The sequence below is a fragment of the Pagrus major genome, chromosome 17, assembly GCF_040436345.1.
Source record: "Pagrus major chromosome 17, Pma_NU_1.0".
Classification (NCBI taxonomy): domain Eukaryota; kingdom Metazoa; phylum Chordata; class Actinopteri; order Spariformes; family Sparidae; genus Pagrus; species Pagrus major.
In genome coordinates this window covers 19,684,970-19,709,612 of record NC_133231.1, presented here as the reverse complement: position 1 = coordinate 19,709,612, position 24,643 = coordinate 19,684,970, and the positions used below count along the sequence as shown (strand labels likewise).

At 40.5% G+C, this 24,643-nt stretch overlaps 3 protein-coding genes across 7 annotated transcripts; 2 read left to right on the top strand and 1 right to left on the bottom strand.

Annotated features, from left to right (window-relative positions):
* Positions 1-512: 512 nt before the first annotated feature.
* Positions 513-8,708, bottom strand: rcvrn2 (recoverin 2). Of its 5 annotated transcripts, XM_073485520.1 has the most exons (5): positions 8,650-8,694; positions 4,362-4,407; positions 3,713-4,240; positions 1,547-1,658; positions 513-1,094 (listed from the first exon to the last, which is right to left on the bottom strand). In XM_073485520.1, exons 3-5 carry the CDS (start codon positions 4,091-4,093, stop codon positions 1,006-1,008), a joined length of 582 nt encoding a protein of 193 aa, XP_073341621.1. In that variant the 5' UTR covers positions 4,094-4,240; positions 4,362-4,407; positions 8,650-8,694; the 3' UTR covers positions 513-1,005. The 5 variants fall into 5 exon arrangements, with proteins under 5 accessions (XP_073341621.1, XP_073341622.1, XP_073341620.1 ...); XM_073485521.1 differs by lacking the exon at positions 4,362-4,407 and having other exon boundaries at positions 8,650-8,708; XM_073485519.1 differs by having other exon boundaries at positions 3,713-4,407; positions 8,650-8,682.
* LOC141012121 (uncharacterized) lies at positions 8,556-8,990 on the top strand. The gene has a single exon (XM_073485523.1). It carries the CDS (start codon positions 8,556-8,558, stop codon positions 8,988-8,990), a length of 435 nt encoding a protein of 144 aa, XP_073341624.1.
* Positions 8,991-11,350: 2,360 nt separating this feature from the next.
* On the top strand, positions 11,351-23,994 carry LOC141012126 (C-Jun-amino-terminal kinase-interacting protein 4). Its single transcript, XM_073485527.1, has 28 exons — positions 11,351-11,447; positions 13,567-13,945; positions 14,065-14,259; positions 14,373-14,493; positions 14,625-14,695; positions 14,825-14,889; positions 15,634-15,706; positions 15,796-15,965; positions 16,096-16,388; positions 16,848-16,905; positions 17,132-17,284; positions 17,422-17,464; positions 17,568-17,695; positions 17,815-17,862; positions 18,454-18,594; positions 18,683-18,815; positions 18,991-19,077; positions 20,262-20,309; positions 20,461-20,602; positions 20,774-20,816; positions 20,928-21,008; positions 21,147-21,214; positions 21,323-21,471; positions 21,702-21,873; positions 22,309-22,422; positions 22,502-22,600; positions 22,690-22,779; positions 22,905-23,994. The coding sequence occupies exons 2-28, from the start codon at positions 13,844-13,846 to the stop codon at positions 23,021-23,023; spliced, it is 3,006 nt and encodes a 1,001-aa protein (XP_073341628.1). The 5' UTR covers positions 11,351-11,447; positions 13,567-13,843; the 3' UTR covers positions 23,024-23,994.
* Positions 23,995-24,643: the final 649 nt, after the last annotated feature.

Below are 24,643 nucleotides of genomic sequence, written 5' to 3'. Positions count from 1 at the left end.
TGCACAGACAAACCCATAAGATAGACACATAGAGATAGAAAGATTACAGAGATTTTGAAAAGTCTGCTCTCTGATGTTGAACAGAAGATTATGTGTAAACCAGTAATCCCGAGTTGGATGGAACGAAGGAGGAATAGAGCGAGGAGAGATGGTAGGCATGTGAGGGGATGGAGATGGAGAGAGGAGGAGGCGGGTTGTGGGGGGTTGGAATAAGAGTTGGAAAGAAACGCAAGCGTGCGCACACTTAAACAATCTGCACTTAAAACGTGAAACTTTCAGGGAAATACATGTTTCTCAACGGATAATACACACTATACATTCTGGTATTTACATTTCCTTTAAATATCTGTTGGTTATACATTTGGGATAATCCTGGATTTACTGTCCTGGTTGGATACAATTGAAAACTTCTGTCGACCGGCAGCATTTTATTAAACAGTATGTTTCTAGGTCAAAGGAGAATTTGATGTTTTTTGGGAAAGATTAATAAATTGATTTTCACAGCACAGATGTATGAGAAAACCTTTATTTTTTATTGTACAGTAAATAAAGTACAACACTTGAGAGCTAGGACCTCTTTAAGACATTTCCAGTTCTGTAAAAAAAAAGAGCTAACAGTCAAGTATGATACTATATTATAATTTTAATTAATAACATGAATTTTCCAGAGCCAAAACTCCATTTGAACCATTTCAACAGTTAACAATAGGACAATATTTATCAAACACTTTCTTCATATATATATATTAACTGTATATTATGTATTGCGTCAACATAGTCACCATGAATCTTCTGTCTTTTTGACACACTATGCTGCAATTGGCCTCTTTTATCCTCTATTTGATATGAATTCATTGACAAACATCGGTAAAACAATTACATGACATAAACTGAAAAGTTGGTGCGAGCAAGACACTGAGGAGAAGAGTATTTACACAGAGAGGATGAGTGGAAGAAAGAGTCTAATGAGAGAAAGAAGGTGAGGGGGGCTTAAACAGGAGTGAGTTATTGCTTGATTGGTTCGTAGTGGATAAGACGCATCGCATTCTCATTTTCAATCACTCCTTTGATGAACTCGCCTTCAGCCAGTCGCTCTGTGAGGGGACAAAGACAAAGCAAGAGACGTTACAGTGCGGCAAATATGGTGAACATGACATACAGCGTGGGGTCAACATGAGCTTGAATAATGACTTATCTAAGACATCTGGTCTTATCTCCTGTCTGGTTGTGTGTCGGTAGCATGCGATGCAGTGGAGTCACTTGAGGTTTCATGATCTGTGGATGCTGCATGCTTAATAAAGCTTGCATGACACAAGTGATGCTGTAACTGGGGATGTGAGCCCCAGGTGGATTTATTGCTTGTGAGATGTAATCTACGGTACAGGATGTAAGAACAGCTGCTGAGGAAAGGTAGTAAGAGCTTACGCCGATTTTCTCTCTCTCTCTAACATAAGTACATACTGTTAAGAACACAGTGACCTTTCATTCACCACTGGTTCAGAATGTATTTGCATACGTTGCATGTGTGTTGTTTTTTTTTCCTCACCGTTGTCTTTCTTTTCGAAGTAAGACCACAGCTTGTTGGCTCTCTTCTCGGGTGTGTTCTCATCCTGTGGTAGCTTGATCTGCTCCTCCTTGGGGATCAGCTTAAATATGGCCTGAGAGGGGGGTTGGGTATAAAGATCAGTGATGAATGCTCTATTATTTCTCTCACAAATAATGTATGGAACGTCAACAGAGCACATAAAACAAATGTGTACAAGCCACGAAGGATGTAGCCTGCAGGGCAAGTGAAGCTCACAGCCCTCTTTAGTTAATTAGTGCTTTGTATATGCACGTGGTTCATCGAGCTTCTGATGGAAAACAACTTCACAATAACAAAGAGACTTTCTCCTCATGATCTGATTACTACTATTAACCACTGGATACTTTGTGCAATTTAGCTGAAAACAGACAAAGCAAGTAGCCTACAATTAAAATCTTACACAAAATATAGCCTGCAATCCCTGCATGACAACTGATCTGCTTACTCAATGCAGCAAGAGCAATCCTAAGGGGCATGGCCATCACAAATTACATATAAACAATGCATACAAGTTGGGAATCCACTAGTTGTGTCCAAAATTAATAATCAAACAGCCGCCGGCAGCACGTTCAGGCCTGTGTGTCATCTTCAGAGACAGTTAATCTGCAGTGGGCCACTTGGAATCCAGCAGATTGTACATGACTGTACACTTTAGGTTCAGGTCTTTAAGTGTGTGTCCCACTTAGGGAGGAAGCACTCATCTCCCACATTTAAGACACCTAGATTAACATGGATTAGTGCCAAGACTCAGGCCACAGGCCAAACACCAAGATGTCATCTGTGTTCTCCCTGGACTGTCCCTCCATCTTGCCCCTCTGCTCTGTATAGATTCACACTGTGAGTACAAGTTGTTTCTGGTCAGTTATAAAAAAAATGAAACCACATCTGTATCAGAGTAGTATACTGTACTAGACTAAACTAATAGTGGTTCCTCCGGCCTTCCTCACTCACTTATTTCCCGCTTCAGACCCACATATGAAAGCAGATATCACTGGATTATCTTTATGTAATAATGATGTTAGCCTCTGTGCATATAGCAGATCTGGTTTTGTCTACTTCTCCCCACAGAGTCTGATTCTGTCATAGGTTGCTGAACTTTTGGCAGAGTGGCTTTAAAATGTAGCTATTTTGTGCAGCGGTTGCAAACATGATGCAAGTGGACTGGGGCCAGTTGGCCAGGAATGAAATCCCATTACAATGCCAGCTGGATCCTCAGCTGATCTGTCTAAACCTCTTACAATTCTGTTTCATTTGTCTTAAAACTTTACAACCTCCATCACACTGAGTTCTGATTGTATGAACACAATGGATGACAATTAATTTACAGTAATTAGCATCAATTAATCTAATAGTCCAAAGTGCACTAAAAAAGAAACATGGATTAGAATCAAGGATGATGGGCAGCCCCTCTAATGGAGTAGCCTTACTTAAGAATAGGACAGCCTACATTGTCTAAGAGTTAAACCTGTAATCACAGAGATTATCGGGAGTTTGGAGCTCAAAAAGGCTGGCTAATTGGGCTGGTAATTAGTACTGAGACCTACATACTGCACCATGAGAGGGATGGTCACTCTTTAATAACTCATTTTACATGGATCTTAAAAGGAAGTGGGCAAAAAATAGGAAGAAAAATTGACAATATAATGCAGTCAAACAATAATTTTCCAAAACTATTGCCTCAAAAATGAGCAGTTAAATCAACACCTCAAACTTTAAAAAAAAAAAAAACCTGAGTATACTCGTAAAAAGTAGTATTCACTACAGGGCTATTGTATTGCATGATGGCAAGTAATCCCCTTATTTTATCTTTCTGTTGTGGCTTAGAATAAAGCCTTTCCCCGAGGAATATAAGCAACAGGACAGCTTGAGTTTCTGATATTGTATGTTTATAGCAGCAATAAAGATGAACGTTATGGTAAAATGAAACAGCCTTTCTCTCTTTGGCACTCAAAGTCAACATAGTTTTATACCGCCCCTATAAAAGAAGATAAATGCTCGGATATTAATCTCTATCTGAAGAGGCAAAATGTTTAAAACAAGATACATAATCACTCTGTACCATCAGTGGACACCATTCACTACAAAGTGTCTCATCCTTTCATCAATATCACTACTTCCTCCACTCACCTGGCAGATCTCCGTCACTTCTGTCTTGTTGATGTATCCGTTCTTGTCCACATCAAACAGCGAGAAGGCCCACTCCAGTTTTCGGGTCGTCTTCCCAGTGGAGGTCATGTGCAGTGCAATGATGTACTCCTTGAAGTCCAAAGTGCCGTCGTCGTTGGTGTCGAAGGAGCGAAACACATGTCTAGCGTAGCTCTTGGCGTCGCTCTCAGGGAAGAAGCGGCTGTAAATCTGCTCGAACTCTTCTGGTGTAATGCGTCCCGTCGGGCACTGCTTCTGGAAGTTCTCGTACCACTGGCTGATTTCATTTTCAGTGAATTTGGTGCTGAGCTTCAGGTCCTCCAGGATCTCCTTTGATAACGCGCTGCTGGTGGAATTTCCCATTGTCGTTGCTTTCAGTGTCTTAGTAACGTGTCTCTCTGACAAACTCACCGGCAAGTGAGTTTCTTCTTCCCCTGTGCCACCTGAACTTCTCTCTTGTTTACTGCTGGCTTGACGTCTTCTGTTGATGTTGGAGGCCAAAGAAAAACCCTGCAAGTGACAAAAAATGACACATATGGTCATATGCAGTCCACTTATGAAATCCTAAATGTCCTCATGCTACTCAGTAAATCACATTGTGAGGATGATCAGCAATGTAAGAAAAGCTTACCTGTGTGTAGCGCGGGCAGATGCTAGCTGGAGTATTGAGCGTCTGTCTGAGCAGTAAGACAGTGAGAGATAAGAAGGGCTGGGGGAAACACACTCCTACCGTGGACGACTGGGATAATTCTGTTAATACGGGATTTAGGGTGGCTGAGCTCGTGACTAAAATGAGCCCCTGAATCCTAATTTTCTCTCTCAGGACGTCTAGAAGGATCTACAGTGTTGGGTTCACTTCTCTGTTACATGACTTATAAACAGTGAGAATTAAAGTCATGAGAGTTACACCTTGTGGTAGTGCATCAAATAAGTTCATGGTCTTACTTACTTAATAACTCAACTTTAATCAATCAACAGAGATTCATGCACTTCACTGAATAATAGCAATAAGATCAATTTGAAAGTAACAAAATGATAAAAACTTAAACATTACTTTCGTAAACTGGCCATCAGATAAACATTTTCCAGGAAACTTTGTTAACATGGTCCAGGTTGGGTTTTTTTTTCAAAGCTAACTTTAGCTTCTCCAGGAGCATATCTGCTATTTCAGTAGTGAACTTTCAATGGGTTTAGGTGACCAGTGACACCTAATTCGAGACTGCCATCTGTCCAGGCAGTTTAACTCCCTCTCCGGCCCACCTTTACCTTCAATCCCACCTACGCCCCTCACGTCATCGCCACTGCCATCTTTCTCCTGACCTCCTTCCTGTCCTCCCTGAGCTGTGATGTCGCTCTCTTTTCAGCTTGTTTTGCTGGACTAACTGTTTAGAAGTGTCGTCCCTCTTTTCTTATGTTCCCAAATTATGATTTTGTTGGAGGACTGCCAAATTCTTCTTCATTTTAGCCTTTGACTTTTCCCTCCACAAATTATTGTCTCATGCACTGAAAGCGTCATGTTTTACACCCTGACGGACACAAACACACACACTTCATTTCCACCCAGTGAACTCAGTTGTAGTCCTCTGGGCCTTTGTATATTACTTCTTGACACATTTACGTCAAGCCTGTTTTGTTTTCGTCAGCATGTATTATCTTTATTGTCTTAACTGTTGTCTCTGACTGACCGAGCATGGAGATGGGGGCGTGTATAAGACTTTACGTATTACAGGTTTGCATAAGGGTGTGTACATTGATGGAAGCAGCATTAGTAGCGCTTCTCAAACACACTTTGTTTATCACTCACGTCTTTGCTTTTTGCAGCCGGATTTTCTTTGCTCCATAAATATGCTCAGTGAGTCCATCTATTGGATTACTAATGCCCCGCCCCGTCCCACCCAATCCAACCAATCCTTAGCCAATTACCATCATCATCATCCTGTGAGTGCCGTGGCCAATAGAATTACCCCCTCCTCTTCACAAATCAATCCCTGACATCTGACCTGTACCCTCGGCTCGACTAATTGCTCGAGCTGGAGCGAGCGAGGATTTGCGGTCACTTTTGAAATGTTTTTCTCCTTGTGGACAAGGTGAGGAAACATGTAACGTGGATGTGTACGCATAATCTAAAAGCCCACTGATGACACAATAATGAAATTATGTTTTTATACTGTAGAAGGCTGTTCTCACATTTCTTCGCAACATTAAATATGATTATTATTTATTTCTTTATTTCTTTATTTCTTTTGCAGACATTTATGTATAGAAAATGCTGCAGTAACAGGTGAATGTTTGTAAATAGTAGAAATCAACACTTCTAAAAATATCTGCATTTAAAACTGTGACTCTCCACTGGCAACGTCCCAGTTGGCTTGTCAGCATTTCAGCCGATTAACTGGCAGTATCAAACTTCACCTGTGTTACAGCACCATCCTGGGAGCCAGCTAAACGTCAGCGTTGACATAGAGGCTGCAAATCTGCCCCACTCACTGTCGGCAGGGCAGGTCAGGCACTTCGTAACAGGACCAAGTAAACACAGAGCGTGTCTGCAATTAGTTTTTCCACATATTTCAGAAATGAACGGCCCAAAAACACTGTGAATTATGAGACATTTCCTTTGTAACAGAGAACTCTGAGTCATGTTCACTCCTGTTCATATTTCAAGTTAGTCACAAGGTTCAATAGTACATCTCACACCACAAAGTTTTAGAAGTAAGATGTTTTTTTTCTTACTCCTAAAACTCACCACCAGAGACACCAGAGAAAGGGGAATGCTGAACAGGAAATTGTTTTAAAAAAGGAAAAAATCCATTCTCAGCCCAAACAATGCCTTGGTCGGACACAGCTCAAATCTTAAGACTGAAAGAGAGAGGAAAAAAGGAAGGGAGTTGTTCCTAGATAAATATCTGGTAATGGGTCATAATGAGGCTTAATGACAGATGAGAGCTTCCTACTGAACACAAGGAAAGAGAGGAACAAACAAATGATGACAACAATCTCGACAACTGTGCCCACCATCTTGTGAGGCCTGAGGTTGTGACGTGTATGATAAAGGTAAGAGCACTGGGGCCCCTTGCTCCCATTTCTGCACCCATTGTCCAGAGAGAGAGTCTGCAGTACTTTTAGGCTTTCACTTAAAATCACTGGCACAAGGATCTTCATTTGACACAGTTTCCACTGACATCTAAGCTCCTGATTCAACGCTGAGGTAAGCAACGCCAGACATTTTATAAAATACAACATTCTGTTTTTTCTTAAGTTATCAATATTTACATAGCAATTACGTACCAACCCGTGTCCTACTCTTTCATCTTCTCGTCTATCCAGTGGATTAAAATGCAGAGAAATCTTATGAATAGGAGACTCATCTTGATTTCAGTTTTGAATTTATACATTTAAGGGGCCTGACATGGAACCAATGGGTTGAAGAAACTAAGGTTTATGTTAAGGCGTATTGCAAATTACTGAAGTGAAGGCAATAATAGTTTAACTTAGCCTCCAGTATTTGTTGGTTCCAACGGGAGAGTCCACAGAAATAAGATCTCCCTTGTATTTGTATCTCACATGTAATTCCCTTCCTCTTTATCTTCATTCAGTTTAGTAGAAATACTAGAAATGCTATTTTGGCTGTTTGCCATTCAAATGACCGATTTTAAAATCTCATGAGGATTCAGTTTCAGCTTTTCCATCGCCCAAACATTGTTCATCCCACATACTTGTATTTTAAAGGGGCAGTGTGTGAAATGTAGCCAGATTCTTAGTTTAAAAAAAAAAATGAACTGAGATTATTAACAGAATGTGAATAAACAGCAGTGTTGACATTATGTCAAATACGTCTATGTACTACATTGCAGAGATGTGTACTGAAGTTAGCATGCTAACCAGCTTTGTAAGAGGCGACCTGATGGCCCCTGTAGTTTCAAGCGTTCATTTATCCCAGTGTATTTTTTCAACAATGCAACATTCAAACGCGAGGTTGATGCCCAATAAGAAGGCACAAGGTCACAACACGGGGTAGGCTATCTGAGCTAATAAGCTAATGGCAGCTAGCTTCAGCCAGAGATATCTACAGCAAAGAATATAGTGGGCAGCTCATGCGGCTGACACTGCTGTCCCCGATATTTTCGGCGCCTAACCCTCACCACCTTTGAATTCTGGTCATATTATACATGTTTTACCTTTGGAGGTGCTATTGATAACATTCAGCCACTTAATGTGGAATTTAATCTCCCTCTCCCTTTGCAATCACATCACAACACCGCCAGCAATTACTGTTGATGCTGACGAAACAAGGATACCACATGATACTATGTGTTATACTACTGGCTCGCAAACCTTGTTAGAAACTGAAACCAAGAACTTTTACACAGAATTAAACAAAACAATCATTTTGGCCCCGACAAAGATTGTAAATATATTAAATCACGATCATAATAATGTTTTTAAGGAAAAGAGATACTTTTATTCTACACCTTTTCCATAAGATCTGTAGATGTTTTTTTGTTTTTTTATTGATTTGTCTACATAAAAATGTTATCAATACGAACTGTAAATCTCAATATGGCTCTCAAAGTTAATGTGTAAATCACGCAGACCTTTCATGCAATGGTGTACTGTTCATCATACTGTATAGCTTCAATAAAGAGTTGGGACTCGGGATCAGGTGATTTGTTTCAAACTGAAAGCTACATAAGGGGATGTTAAAAAAAAAGAGGAAACAAAATGTTAACGGGTTTGTGTGTGATGTTGTAGGAGTGAGAGAGAAGAAGAAGAAGAAGCTGCTCACAAAAACACTTTTGGTTATCTGACAGAGGAATTAAAACCAACCATGACAACCAAGATGGAAACGCTTGATCCTTCAGCTCTATCAGACGTCACGTCTACTGTCACCTACGACCCAAAATCTGAGACAGTGACCTTACCGGGAGGGGTCGTCTCAGTGGCGGGCATCACCGTGATGACCGGCGGCGTCGAGCTGTCCTGTGGATCCTGTATGCTGGCCTTTGGGTTTTGGGGAACTCTCATTGGCATTAGTTGCGTAGCTGTGGGGCTGTGGGACCAGCTGAACCACTTCAGAGAAGGAACCTCTCACTTACTGGTACTGGGATTTGTGATTCTGGCCCTCAGTTTAGCGGTAGTCGGAGGCGTGGTGGCATTTTACCTCCTGACGAAGAAGAGGAGAGAGATGACATGTGAGGCAAGAGAGGATGGGAAAGAGGTTCTGGTAGAGAGTGAGAGGGTGATTAAAAAAGTCACTGTGTAAAAAAGAAACGAGTATTGGAAGAGAAATTCAATTCTGAATCAACTGTTAACAAGACACATACTCATACTGAGCTGGAAAAAACACTCCCCCGTGCCTCTTCTACAAAACTCCTCCACATCAGTCCCACCTACAACAACAGCTGTTCTTCCCTGTAACTTTCCATCTAAATCATGTAGATTAACAACTCTTGTTTTCCGGGGAAATAAGAACAGTTTCCCTCCATTTCATGCAACTTTTATATAATCCGACTCAACTACATTTTAAAGAAACGTATGTACTTTGTACTAAACTATATCTTGTCAACAGCCATAGTAACTAGTTTCTATGATTGTCAAGACTTTACATATAAAACATTGTGAGGTTTGTGTATGATTTGTTGCATTGTATAATATAATACTCTTTAGGTGGCCAATCTGCTGCCTGATGAATACTATATTTTTGATACTTAAAGTACATTGTGCTGATAGTACTTCTGTACTTATACTCACATAAAATTATGAGTCAGGGCACTAACTTGTAGAGTTTGTATACTGAGGTATTATATACATTCATTCAATAGCACTTCTTCCAACATTGCCTACCACTGTATTTAACTTATGATGCCTGTTTTTTCTTTCATTCTCTCAACTGACAATGTTGTATGTAATAAATCGACTACATGTAAAAATTTCTATGTTTGCGTGTGTGTGAGAGAGAGAAAGATGAAAATATAAAAACCTGGAAGAAGGCAAAGTGCACAGATAATAAAGAGAGACATTACTACAGAATACAGAAGTCTGTTAGACATACAGACTTTCCCATTTCCTCCCGGTGATATCAAGCCATGCAGATGTTTTTCATTTGTGGCAGAGGTTTTGAGATAGCTGTTGTATCCTGTTGCAACTGCAGTACAATACACTGGAGGGGAACCTATTTATATTTGCATTGAAAAACATGACATTTATTTATGGATTACATTTATATTTACGGATATCTTCAAACCTCTTCTCTGCCCTCAATATGTGCGTAAGTGCACAGGTAAGTGAGCCAAACATTTAAAAGTTGAAGGGTTGACGGTTGAAGTATTAAGTATTACCAGTGACAGAACACGTATATATGGAAAGTACAACATAATAAACAGTGTTTTAACAAGTACGCACAGATCATACTTGAGTTAAAGTAACGATATCGTGATGAAATATTACTTTGGTAAAAGTGAAAGTCATCCATAAGAATAGTACTTGAGTTAAAGTGAATATCTGATATTAAATGTAAAAGTGTATTTCTGGCAATAAATATACTAAAAGTACAAGTAAAAGTAAATAATACATATATTTACACGTATTCATATACTGTATGCGTGGACTGATTATTGACCTGTCAGACTCCATATTCAGCTTTTTTCTTATCATCAGAATCAATGTGTTTTTAATCTGATTGCTGATATATAATAATAAAACTAATAATAATATGCTACTTTGGCTCTGATGCAGCATGCAACCTTTAAAGTAACTAGTAACTAAGGTTATCAAATACATCCATCTCCAAAAGTAGAACAAGTACCTCAAAATTGTACTGAAGCACCATACTTGAGTAAATGTACTTAGTTACATCCATCACTGCAAAGGGAGACATGTATAAGTAGGATTGTAGCACCAACAACCAGTATTAGCAGGTCTATACACCATCAACGTACAGAAAGAGCAGAAAGGAGAGGGGTGAAATGTGTCAGTACCTCCATCTGCTGGAGTTTAAACGCAGTGTAACCTCAGACTTCATCCTATGACTTTACTCACTGTGATTTACAGTAAAGGCTGTTTCCTACTGTTACTTACCTCACTGTGTGAAATAACTGCCTCTACCTCTCTTTTAAACTGTTTTTATATGTATATATACATTTTTAAAGCATGTTAGAATAAAGCAAGAGGTATAAGCAATGATGACCCTGATGTTAGAAAACACACTTGGCCCAGTCAGTCTGCTCTGTAAACTAACCTGACACCTGAGTAACTTTATCCACACGTACCGTGCACAATGCAGCCACTGTTGACTTTCTGATACTACTCTGATGTAGAGTGGCATCTGAAAGCAAGACTAGCTTGGTTTGTCACGTATGTGAGGTATTTCCACAGGTATCCGTCTTGGACGTGCCCTGCTCGGGTCACCTGACAGCCCGCTGCAGCCTCCTTGGTCACGTGTCATCGTTCAAGTTTCAGGAAACTTTTTTTTTTTTCCTCCTTCTGAAAACAAACCTGCCCACGTCCCGCCTCCTCCTCCCTCCTATTGGTTACACACGACAACCGCAGCGCTCTGATTGGTCAGACCGAGAACATGTCTGCGCTCGTCAGAATCAAACCACACCCCCTTCTTTTAAGTCGTTTATGTGTAATTGATATCGTCCCCGAAGAAAAAAGTCGGCTGGACTTTCAGTATTTTGGTGGCAGAGAAATGAAAGTAACGGAGGAGGCAGACATTAAGGTGAGTTTGTGAAACCGCAGCCGAGCACCGCGACGACTCGGTTTGTATTTTTCGGTCAAGTTACAACTTTTAAACTTGCTGCCAAAGACCTCTGAAGGTGTCCACTGTCAGTCACGTTACTTATTTATTACAGTGTCTCAGTTCAAGCGTGCCATTGTAGAGCTGTGTGTTGTTTTAAGCTAACCTACACGGTTAATTAGCCTTGTTATGTCTGCATATAACCTGTCGCTGTCATGTGAGTGTTTACAATCAACCGTTTGCATTTCTGTGTGCTGTTAGTGGGGCTGCGCACACACACACACACACACACACACACACACACACACGCACACACACATATGTACAGACGTGCATTTGGTTTGAACGGTATGTCCATGCCACACGTTACATAATCCTTATTAGACATACATGAATATTAAGATCTACTGTCTTTTTGATATGTAGATTAAATGTCACATTAGAGACACTTTAAAGTCCAAGTAGCTGCATGTAATTTTGGAGCTACACCCTTTTCATTAGACACCTTACAATATCTGTGATTAAGACTGCAGCTAAGGATTATTTTCCTTATCAATGACCTGCTTTTTATTGTCTTGATTAATCACTTTGTCCAAAGGGTATCAGGAAATAGTAAAAACAAATAAAGTTCCCATCACTATTTGCTGATGCTTCTTCTTGAGGTTGCTGTTTTTTCAATTTTCAAAATCAAATCAGTTTGATTTATACAGCCCAAGATCACAATCACATTGCCTCAGTGGGCTTTACAATCTGCACAGAGAACGACATCCTCTGTCCTTAGACCCTCGATTCGAGTGGGGAAAAACTTGCTGCGTTGAGAACAAAAACACCCTTTTAACAGAGGATGAGCCACAGAGGAGGGATCCCTCTCCCAGGACGGACAGACATGTAATAGATGTCGCATGTACAGAACAGAATAACACAATCACAGTCTACAAGTTGTGTTGACAGAATCTGATACAAGTAATTATATAATATATGTGAAGTGTGTGGATCCAGGAGGAAGACTGAGCAGGCCGAGGCATCGCCAAGTGGTGTCTGAGTCACATGACCACCACTCCACCGTGGTGACCTGGAAGAGGACAGGCCACAAAAAGATAATTGGCAATAAAAAAAAAAAAAAACATAAAAATGAAGAGGCATAACATTTTTTTATGGAAGTACAGATATAAGGAGGTAGTACAACAGAAGGGAGCAATGATCCATCGAAGCCCAGGGTATGACGATCCACATCCACCAATAATAATGAATCAACTGAGTCACATTTCAAGGAAAAATAATGCCAAAAAATAATTGGTAATAAAAAGAACCATTCATTTTGTCTGGTCATCAGTTCAAATCCCAAAGATATTTAGTTTACTGTTTACAGTCTTTTCACTAGGTTTGTGGACGGTTTTACTTTTTTTTTTACTAGTTTTACTTTCATTTGGCTTAGGTCGTGCCCTAAAACCTCCTGGGTGCTGTGCCAAAGCCTTCTAATGGTTGGGAAAACCCTGACGTAAAACAAAACAAAGCAGGGGAGTCCCCCCCAATAGAGATGCTGAAACTAAGAAATGTTGGGCACTTTTGGTTGGAAATTTAGTTGCCAAACAATTTTCTGTTGTGTCAACCAATTGTTTCAGCTCTTTTGGTACCATTGCTTAAGTTGTGGTGAAGTTATGTGGATGAATGTTTTAAATCCACTGAACCACATGCAATACGCTTGTTTCTGCCTTTTAAAAATGGCGACTTTAAAGAGAAATCCGTCAAAGAATGAATGTGTGACTGAGAGTAATCAAGTATGTTTACACTTGTCTGTAAGCCTGAACACTAACACGTGTACTAACTGATCTGCAATGAATGTCCTCTTAGTGTATACCCTGAAATAATACCAACCATTGGAATTTGAATTTCATCCTCTCTGGTTAGTCAAGGATTAAAATACTAGAAAATCACATGATCATGTCCAACCAATTATAAGCTCATGGTTATTAAAATAAAGAAAAAAGAAGCATGTCTGAGCTTGAACAGTTGACTGTCATTTTGCAGTCAGAATTAAATGCATTGTAGGGGAGATTGAAGATCATTATATATGATTGTATTTCCTTCTTTTCTTTCCCAGGATGGACTCTAAAACACCCCCTGACATACGATAAACTTCATAGCAAGCTAAATGCAAATCTAACAGAATGATGTCCTTCTCAAGAAGAAATGGAAGATGAAGTTGTGGAGGATGGGTGGTGCTGCTGTCAGCAGAAATGTTAGAAATCTAGAAAAACTAGTTGTATTGGTTGTTGAGTAAGTGTAGCCAGGATTGGTTTATAGAGTTAAAAAAAATCATTTACCTTTGGTGTTGAGTTGGGAAACCGCATTGACAGTTAATACAGCAGATTAAACTAATGATGGAGTGCGGTGAGAGGGTGCTGTGTGGGACAGGGGAGGTGGAGCTGGACCCCAACATTGTGAGTGAAGAAGCAGGAAAACTATACTCAGAGCTACAGGTAAATACAATAACATTTCGTTTCTATGTCATTATTGTTTTTCTGAATGGGACTATTTTGTAGATGTAGTTGCACATGTTATACTTGGTTTATCACTCTGCTGCTTTGTCCGATCACAGACAGTTATTGAGACCCATGGTGAAGGTGTGGTTGAGTCGCTGGTGCCCATATTCGTGTGGATCCTGGAGGGGTTGGCCAGCTGCAAAGCCCAGCTGAGAGACAGGGAAGAGGAGGCGGAGAGGGAGAAAGCAGAGCGAGAAGAGCTGCTGGAGAGATACCAAGCAGAGAGAACACTCAGGAAGGAAAGTCAGGAGGTGGGAATTGATGGAGGGTTGTGTGCCGTGATTTCAGTTGTGTGATTTTAAAAGCTGTGAAAGTAGGCGGGTTGTCTGTGCTCAGAGCTGTTAAATCATTTTGTTTCCTGTAGCGGTATCTGGAACTGGATGATCAAATTGAACAAGAGAGGAGAGCCATGAGGGGGAGGGAGAAGGAGAGAGAACGGCGGGAGAGAGAGCTGGAGAAGAAAGCAAGAGAGCAAGCTGATCAGTGTGAGTATTTGAATATTGCATAATAGCCGTGTATTTAAAACGTTTGATTACCTCCTTTAAGTTTCATTCATCTTTCTTTGCATGCCATGACCAGATACCTTTTGAAGCTAAATGTTTTTGTTTTCTTGCAGTGGTGGCCCTGGAGGATCAGAAGGTCAATCTGGGTAGAGAACTCAGCACACTGAAGCATACTCACAACAAGGTCAGATACAGCCGTGAAGTTTAAAAACTTGTGTGCAATTGTATCACCACACGTGGCTTCGTAAAAACACTATTGTATAATATTTAGCTGATTTTTGTCATTATTCATCTCTGATGTCCTCTCCTTCAGTTGGCTCACACGTATCGGGAACTTTTGGAAAAGAAGAAGGATTCTGAGCGAGACTCTCCTCTGAGGTTGTTCTTATTCAGCAATCTTTAATCTAAAAATAACAAGTCTTATTCTGTAGATAGCGTCTCACACAGGAGGGCTATAGGTATTCCATGACAGCAGCTTCATTGTGAGTCTGTCTTGATATTGAACCCCGTTCTAACCTGCAACCTACATTTCTGCACTTAACCATAACAATTGCATCACAGCAGTGACGTGGCACAGCATCTGTGTTTACCTTTCACAAGGATACGAAGAACAGTATATACAACATGCAACTGAAAAATAGCAGTTAGTTTAAAAAATGAAAATTTAGGTTAAGCAAATTTTTGTATGAAGGGTCAGCTCACATGCCAGAAAGCTTATTTCTTAGCTAATTTCACCTTTGACCTTATGTCTGAAAAATGGGATTAAGAGCTAAGTTTCAAAATAAAAAAACAGTTTTAGATTAGATTAGCCTTTATTGTCTGCTGTAGAAGGAATTTGTCTTGGCCATTCCAGTGAACAGAGCTGACGTTGCAGCACATGTACAATCAGTCTACAGTTAACATGCAGTATCACGCACGGCTCTATAAACACCAGGACATGCACAACGAGAGCGTTGCACAGATGCCTCGCACCAAAATTGTTTTTAGGGTGTGGATCACAAGTCACAGGTTATGATTTTAGTAATGGTAATGATGCGGTTGAAAGTAAGAAAAAAACATAAATGTATGCAGATAATTCAGATGACTTATCTCTGCCTATGTAACACCGGATAATGCGTTTAGGAATCACATTCGTCCCAAGAATCCTGAATTTCCATCCAACCAAGTCTTGTCAGAGTCCAGTGTTAATGAAAAGGTAAACGTAATCTCGCTTAACACACTTAAAGTTTTAAATACAAGAGTTTGGCAGAGAGATAGCTGTTTGTTTTCTGCTCTTTTTTGCAGGTGATTCAAAGACCACATTCAAATTCTGTTCCGGCCCGTTTGGAGGATCTAGTAGCCAAAGAGGAGAAGGCAGTTGACATTGCAGTAAAGCCCACTGCAGATCAGTTTATCAATGACATCATCAGCTCCACTCCTGAGCTGAAGCAGTTTCATGGCTGTGTGGATGCAAGGTAATGATCTGAAACCATAAAGTAATCAGTTGGAAAGTTAATCATGAACTAAACACGTGTTTACTTTAGCTCATCGAAATGTTCAAACAAAGCACATTAAATATTCACCTGTTTTTCTTATTGTTGTCAGCACCCCAGTTGCCAGAACTAACACCAAAGAGCCATCAAGTAATGAGTTGGAGACCAGCTTGGAGGAGGAGATGGGAGAGTTGAAGGAGACTGAGAAGGAGAGAGAGAAGGAGTGTAAAGTAGAGGAGGAGCAGAGAGGAGAGAGGCAGGATAAAAACGAGGAGGAGGAGGAGGAGGTGGAGGAAGATGATAGTATGGAGTGGGAACTGCGCAATACCGACTCTGTGTTCTCTGAACTGTCAGAGCTGAGTCGGGATTATGTGGAGAGTGTGGACCAAGGGGCCAGTGTCAGAGGTAAAGTCTTTGTCACAAACAAGGTTTATGTACTTCCATCTTTACCAGAGGTTTAATTAACAGTTACGAAACAATCATTTTGTAACCCTCAGTCAGATAATTGTGCAAGCACCTGGCAGCTGAAACAAACAATGACAGTGTGTTATGTTATGTTATGTTATGTGTTGCTTTGAGACACAAAGTAAGTGATCAGTCATCGGAGGTGACAGAAGGGCAATGGTGAGAAACTATTTATGTCCTTCTAACATGAAGTGCAAGTACATCAGTGAAAAAAGTCCCCTGCTGTAGGTTTCATGAAGACTTACTTCCCTTTTTTTAAAATTTATTTTTACCATTTTCCACCAGTCTGTGTAGACATTACTTCTTGGATGTGAATTCAGAGTGAAGAGTAATTAGACCAACACTTATCTGTGTTCTCTGTGTTTTAAGAGCTCTTTTTTAATGTTTTTCCCTGTTTAGGCAGCACAGACCAGTTTGAGGAGATTCTTTCTCAGTATGAGGAACTGAAAGTCACCCAGTGAGTCCTTTATTGAATTTCTCTGACCTATTTATGACTAGTCCAGTGTGATTACTTAGAGTGTCCATGGGATTTTTCAAACATTTCCAAACACTCACACAGTTTCTTGTTTTCTTTGTTGGAACTGGAACAAAGGAACTGGAACTGTTTACTCTGTTTGCCAGAGTGATTGCTGATTTCTTCATAATCCTGAATTACTCATCTTTCGCTCTGTTTCTTTTTTCAGTGAATTAATAGACGCTGCCCGTAAAGCTGTGATATCTCGCGTGGTAGAGCTGACTGACGACCGTTCAGCTCTTAAACTGGAAGTGTCGTCTCTTCAGGAAACAGTGTCACGATTAGATGGGCGGGTGAAGGAGAAAGAGGAGGAAACCAAGAGGTGTAGAAGATTGTTTTCCTATTTTAATTATGTTTGTTGATTCTTTGACTTTTTGGAACTAATAGTAAATTGCTTTTTTTATTTCATAATACTGCTGTTATAATATTTTTGTGGTTTATAATCACTGTCAATCATAGACTTCGGAAAGAACTGGAACAGTTCCAATCTGACGATGCTGATGTAAGGAGACATCATACACAGTGACACTAACAGCTCAATGTTTATTACGATGTCCGAAACTGATGCATGTAACCCATTAAATAGCATAAATCTTTCCATTCAGGCCTCTTTTCCCACATCCATGAGGCACTTCTCTCGCTCTGAAATGGCTCGTGTGGTCATGGAGAAGAACCAATACAAGCAACGCCTGTTCGAGCTGCAGGAGGCAATGAGACGTAGTCAGACCCTCAGGTAAATTTGCTCCTGAAATCAACATAAGTGTATATATGCTTTATAAAGATTGTCTCTTCCGATAGGGAGCTAACAATTTGGCTAAAACAAGAATGATTTTTTTTTGTTCACTTTTATAGAGCAACAAAAGAGTTCACAGAGGACAGAAGGTCAAGTGTTTGGAGAAAGTAAGTGATTGTCATCTAATCATGTCTCATCTAAAAACATGTTTTGGTGGGGTGTCCTCATAACACAAAAAAATGTGTCTGGTGCAGCTTCATTTCCCAAAACGGCGGACTGCCACTGTGTGCTTGAGGATACTGAAATCTAGTAACTGCCAATTACCTTTAAGCAATAAAGTGTTAAACAGTATGAATGCAATTAATTTTAAAAACAATGGGAAAATCAGCTGTAAGCATATTAAAGCAGTGAGCATATTTAAATATCAATTACAAAACCAGTGGGGATTCAGCAGTGCAGCACTTGGTTTCTAAAATAGTCACCACAATAAAAAAAACTACCATTTCAGGGTCCATGTGTTTAGAAGTACTTAAATGTGCAGAAGTTGGAGCTTAAAGAAGTTAAAAAAAAGAGTAAAAGATGCCACAGAGGGTATAATCTTTACTGTTTTTGTCAGTGAAGCCACTTTGCGTCACAAGGACACAACACAGAATGATTGAAATAAACAAGTTTGCAAGGTGACTGCATTTTTTAATAATTTCCTTTTATGAGGTGTGGTTAACCTATATAAAATATTGATATTTATTGTTTTTATTAAGGTTCAACCGTTTATTTGGCCTGTCGAAGGAACCCTTAATCCGACCACCTGCGTCTGCATTCGCCCTGCCGACTTCTCCATCAGTCACTCGCTCTCCTCTGGGGTCTCCACAATTACCGGCTGTCAGTCAAACACACACTGAGTAAGCTAGTAGCCATTATTTGCATCAAAATGGAATAATCATTAAAGGCTCAGTCAAGCTGATTTAACACCAGAAGCGCTCTCCCTAGATCTGCCTCTCCTGCTGCTCTCTCCCCTCGTGTCAGGAGGAGAGAACTCTACAAAGACATTCGCTCACACATTTGGGCATCGCTTGGAAAACGGCAGATACACGGGTGGAGCACGCCACTGGCAAACACACAGGTAGTAGAAATGCACACATAGGTGCACAGAAATACAGCAATCTGAGAGGGAAAATAGAAGACAGCATAATTAATTATGGGGCTAAAGTTCCCCTGGCTGTTATATAAGTTTGATTCAGATGTGTGCATTTCCACAATCCTAACAATATGCTGGTGATTAACTGTCATTGATGTAGGAATCCCAAGAACCTGTCCCAGAGCCTAAAGATGTGCCTGTTCTAATGCAGCTCAGACTGTTGGATCAAAGAGACTCCACAGCTAAGGTAGATCATTTCACTTTTTTTTTTTCTCTCTCTTCATCTCTTTATTATATAACTCATCACTTACAACATGTGGAATTAAGACAAAACAGTACAGGAAGGGAGGACTTGCACACAGAGAACAAAAAAGATTCAGACTATAGTCTGGAGTTGAAATGTCTGTTTCAGTGTTTTTCAATTCTGGTCCATTCTGGTGCATGTTTTAGACATTTCCCTGCTCCAACACACCTGTTTTCAATGATCAGCTTGTCATCAAGCTCTGCTGAAGCCTGATAACGACCCATTCATTTAAATCAGGTGTGTAAGAGCAGGAAAACATCTAAAACATGCAGGAAAGGGGGCCTCCAGGATCAGGGTTGACAAACACTTGTCTATTTCATAGTTGCATGGATGTACAGACAGTGAAAAAATGTGCTAAAGTGCAAAAATTTCAGTCCATGTTGGACTTTCCTCAGTGCAGAATGAGGCATGCATACTGGGTAACTGTAAAGGTCAGTCATTAACACACATGAAGCCAATTACCAGCAGCAGCATTATAAACACACCTAACAATAACGCTCCAAGGTCTCATACACATACTGATGTAAATTGAGACAAAACATCACGGTGAATTAAGGACAACATTAACAGGTATGACTCCCCTCTCAATAAGACAATTCAAGGAACCGGGACATAAGATAAATGTAATGTAATAATACAATAATACAATCAAGACAGAAACTGTAGGCTTACTGACTATATGAGCACATTTCATTGTTTATAAATTGGAGACACTCAAAGTTCTTCTTCACTTTATGGATGTGAGATTGATAAGTTGACAGTCAGCTGAACTTTCCTGTTTTTTGTTTTAAAAGGATCTAAGTATCTAGTTATACATCATTGGCTTCAAAGTTAATTAATTTGTTTTGGGTGTCAAAATAGTCATCTATTTTTCCCCCCCAGAATCCTAATGTGTACTGACATTCATAAAAAAAGACGTATAGTTGTTTCTACTTCATTTATATTTGTCATCCATTTGCACAAATCTTGAGACAAATTTGTTGGTGGAATAACTTTTATGACAAATTTGTGATGCACGTCCTCTTTTTTAAATTGAGAATAACAAATTTAAATAAAATAAACTAGGAGCCTTTCCATCAAACCTCTGGTGCATTTAAGCGTGGTTCCTAACTTATTTCTCTCTTCAGCTGAACTGTGCAGTTGCGGTCGCACCTGAGATCTCAGGAGAGGCCACAGTAAGTCTGTCATTATTCTGGTTTAATAGCAACTCCCACTCTAATCACCATGTACAGCACAATGCCATCCGACCATAACTAACACTTACTAGGGATGTGTTGTTTCATGCCACTCATCTTTCCAAACTCCATATCCGTCCCTCTCTGCCAGTGTTCTGTGTGGGTAGTTTCTGGCCCTGCCTTCAGCAGCGATATTACAGTGATTGATCCGGCACGGTCCAACACAGTTCTGGATCAGTTCAGCCTCCCTCCCACAGCTCCTGCCCTCTGCATCTGTGCTGTGCCTCCCGTAGGTCAGTGCTGGTACAATAGGCTGCAGCAGCTGCCTAAAGACAAATTCTCTGATATGTTCTGTGCTCTTAAAATCCCCTCAGACCATACTGATCATTTACTGGAAACATTTGGAGAGCAGCACTGTTTACTTAGCTCTTCCTTTTGACACAATCTGTCCTGTCTTATGTCAGGTGACACTGCGGGAACTGTGTGGATTGGAACTCAGGAAGGAAGGTAGTGTCCGCTGAGCAAGCAGCTCACTTTAAAAAATAACACTGTCTCGGAGCAAATACTTGTTGGCAAAGCACCCTGACTGCCTCTCTCTATATATATTCTCTCTCACAGTATACTGCTACACTCAGCCTCTGCTGGCAGGAGGCGCGGTCTGCAGTCCGTTTCCCTCTCAGAAGGCATTCATTCGCTCACGTAAGAAGAATGAAGCATATTAATATTCATATTATCGTATTAGCATTTAATTATTGTCTGTCTTTATGTGAGTTATCCTCATGTCTTTATCCAGAAATCTTTGAAAATAAGTTTCATTTTCTCGACTCATTATGACAGGTATTCCCAGGATCAAGTCATAGCTGGTTTAGCTGATGGGACGTTAGCATTTTTCTCACATGGTTCAGGTAACGGTTTCTCTTATAGTGACATCTCAGTCTTATCTATCTCCAGTTATCACATACTTTGATGTTTGGCAATGTTGATAATGAACTCAAGAGTGCTGTGATTGACAGGTGGCTGGAACCTACAGTCACACTTTGTGATGCCTCTTGGATTAAACCCTCTGCAGCCCATTCGCTGCTGCCTTGCTAAAGGGAGCCGTCTGTGGGTGGGATATTGGAACAAAGTATATGTGGTTGACACTGAGAGCAAGAAGATTGAGGTGAGAAAAAGGAGTATCAATTATTTTCAGAATTGGTCATTTTGTCTATTAATCGATTAGCTGCTTGGTCAGTAAAATGTCAGAAAATGGTGAAAAAAACCTTTTTGATTGTCAAAATAGTTGCACATTAGTTAATAATCATTGCAGCGCTACAGAGGAGGTACTTACATTGTCTCATGTTCACACTCGTCTTTGTACCCACCATCATTTTTCCTTATCTGACCTTACAGCAAATATTCTCAGTCTCCGAGCGCAGCGAGCAGCAGGTTCGTTTCCTGTGTGCCGGTGGGAGCGGAGTTTGGACAGCGTGCCGACTCGACCCAATCCTCAGACTGTTTGATTGGTCCACAGGACGGCCGCTACAGGAAGTCGATTTTAGCGCTTTGGTCACTAAGACATTAGGTGCTACAACTTTATTTTTTCTTTCATTACAAATCGATTTGAAGTGTGAAAATAATACATTCACAGTGAGACGTGTGCGGTGTGTATCTGTATCAGTATTACAGGTTGTTTCAGCATAGTGTAGTAAATTCCTATAATGTTAGCAAGTACAGTTTACACTTATAATGATAATACTCACACCAGTGTTTGTGATAAGCTGGACACTTTGTCTTACTGAGGAAACAAAATTCAACAAGTGGTATTTGTGATGTTTTCTTTTCATATGTTAAAACGGTTGTGTATTTTAGCAGCCTTTGTGTTTTAAACAGTTTGTGTTCCTCTGTGGGTGGTGTCAGTTCAGAAACTGACAAAAGGTCAACTAGCCATGGGAATAAATGTTAATCAATAGACTACAACATTTTTTATCAGCTAACACATTTCCATCTCCTTCTGCAGGCCAAGCCTTCCTGACACTCTCACCTCTCCAGATCTCGTCTCTCGCAGTCATCTCAGGCCGTCTGTGGGTGGGCACAGGGGGCGGTGCCCTCTTCTCCATCCCATTATCCATAAGTGAGTTTTGTTTAGACTCAGAGTTACAGGTACATGATGTGCTCTATCTAATATTAACCATATTAATGATCGTCCACAGCATCAGAGGCCGTTTCCATCCCATATTGCTCCATTGCATCAGCCCAGCTGTGTTACCATGGACACAGACAAGCTGTCAGGTTCATCATCGCTGCACCTGGTAAGAATCCAAACCCAACATGCTAATCATTTTCAGTAACTTGTTAATTCAGGGACATCCTTTAGAGTGCACTTGTCTTTGCCCCACAGGTTGTTTGATCACCTCTCCTGGCAGCAGCACCGTCACTACCTCTCAGCTTATCCTCAGCGGAGGAGAGGGCTACATCAACTTCCGAATCGGTGAGCTGAAGGAAAACGGCATTGCAGTGTCAAATTTTTAAAAAATCTCTGATGTATTGTATCAATGTTGCAGTTATTTATCATTTAGTTTATTAAATACATAACCGAGCCGTCCACTCTTTCAGGAGACGATGCGAGTGAAGGATCGGTTGAGTTGTCCCAAGCTACACCTCAGCGGTCTGAACGAAGTCACATGATCATCTGGCAGAATCCTACCCCCTCTGTGCCGAGCCCCGCCCTCTGACATTACTCATCTCAAAGATCTGCCCTTTTGGAAAAGGACAGAGCAGACGCATTTACTTCACCAGCAGAGCTCGGGACAACATTGGAAATGGCGTCCCCATAGAGCTGAATGAACCACGTCTCAATGTGGCAGCAATAAAAGTATCCTCTTCATAGATTATATATATGACACAAACTGTTCATCCTTGTTTACCTCATTCACTTTGACTGGATTATCCTCGTGGATGTTAATGCCTTACTGTGTGCCTTCTGTAGAACTGGTCAGTAATTCAGCTGCCTTTACCTTTGCACTAACAATACCTTCAGTTTTGTTGAACATGCAAACTTGTCCTTGACATCTTTATTCCATCTAGGGGCCACCTGTTTCTTCTGTCAAAATGATCACAAAATGTAACTTAATAATGTGGCTGTTCTTGAAGCTGCGGTGTATATACTTTGTGTTAACTGTGAACTGGAAACAGGTATTGGTTTTCTCTCAGTGTAAAGACAATCAGACAGATCTTATCTCCTGATGCTGCATTAGGATTGGGGGATAACTTCTTTTGATCAGGATTTGTGTGTTTCAGATTCTACTTCTCCACATCACATGTGGCGTAATCACAAATAACTGCACATTTTAAACGTGTGACTGTATAAAAAATATGTGATATCCTTTCTTTTTAAATGAGCAATTTAAATGCTTGTCCTTAGATATTATTTATTTTCTCAATCAGTTTGTTTGCTTAATGTCTTTGGATGTCTTAATTTGTTTTGTTTTATTTTGATTTCAGTATCTTTTGTAAAAATAAGGGAGAGAAAATCTTTCAAGTGTCCTATGCAGTATTTATGTGCACTTACAAGTTTGTAAACACAGGTTGATGTCATAGCCGCCTCCTAATCTTCTTGGAAAGACAATTAAGACTTGAGTATTTGTTCTGACTCGACCTTGTGCAATCATGATTATTGTCAATAAAAAATGTCTTGAATGGTTAATGTGGTAAGTTGATTCTAGGTGGTGACAGTTGAGTCAACAAACGAATGAATAACTTCAGAGGAAATCGACAAAATAATATAGCAGATAAATCTTTTTAATCTTCATATATTGAATCTACAGTAGTTCTGTTGCATTTCAATCCTGAGTGAAGTCCACATACAGCTTGTTGAGCAGGGAGGAAACAAATTATCCTGTTTTTCCTGATGAAAACAAAACAAATAACCCTGAAAGTTTTTCTTCATGTGAATGAGGTGTTTGTTAACTCCACATGAGAAGTGCTGTTACGAGAATATGACCCGCCCGTGCCTCAGGCAGTCTGGCCCGCTGCCTGGTTAAGGATAGTCCTTCATGTACTTGCTGAAATCTTTGCCATCCACCTCCTATGTTGGGCTGCTGTGAGTCCTTGGGATCCGTATCCTGCGGCTGAGGGAGCGGGCGAGGCGGTCCACAGCTCCACCGACTGCTCCCCCCAACTCCTTTTTGGAGGTCAGGCCCTCAATGTTGCCACTGTACCACATGACCCAGCCTGCCAGGGAGAAGAGCACCAGCAGGGCTCCTGAGTACACCAGCAGATCCCCAAAGTCTCTGCCTTGGATCTCCAGTGGAGCGAAGACCCCCAGCAGCAGGGATATCACACCCAACAGGTCC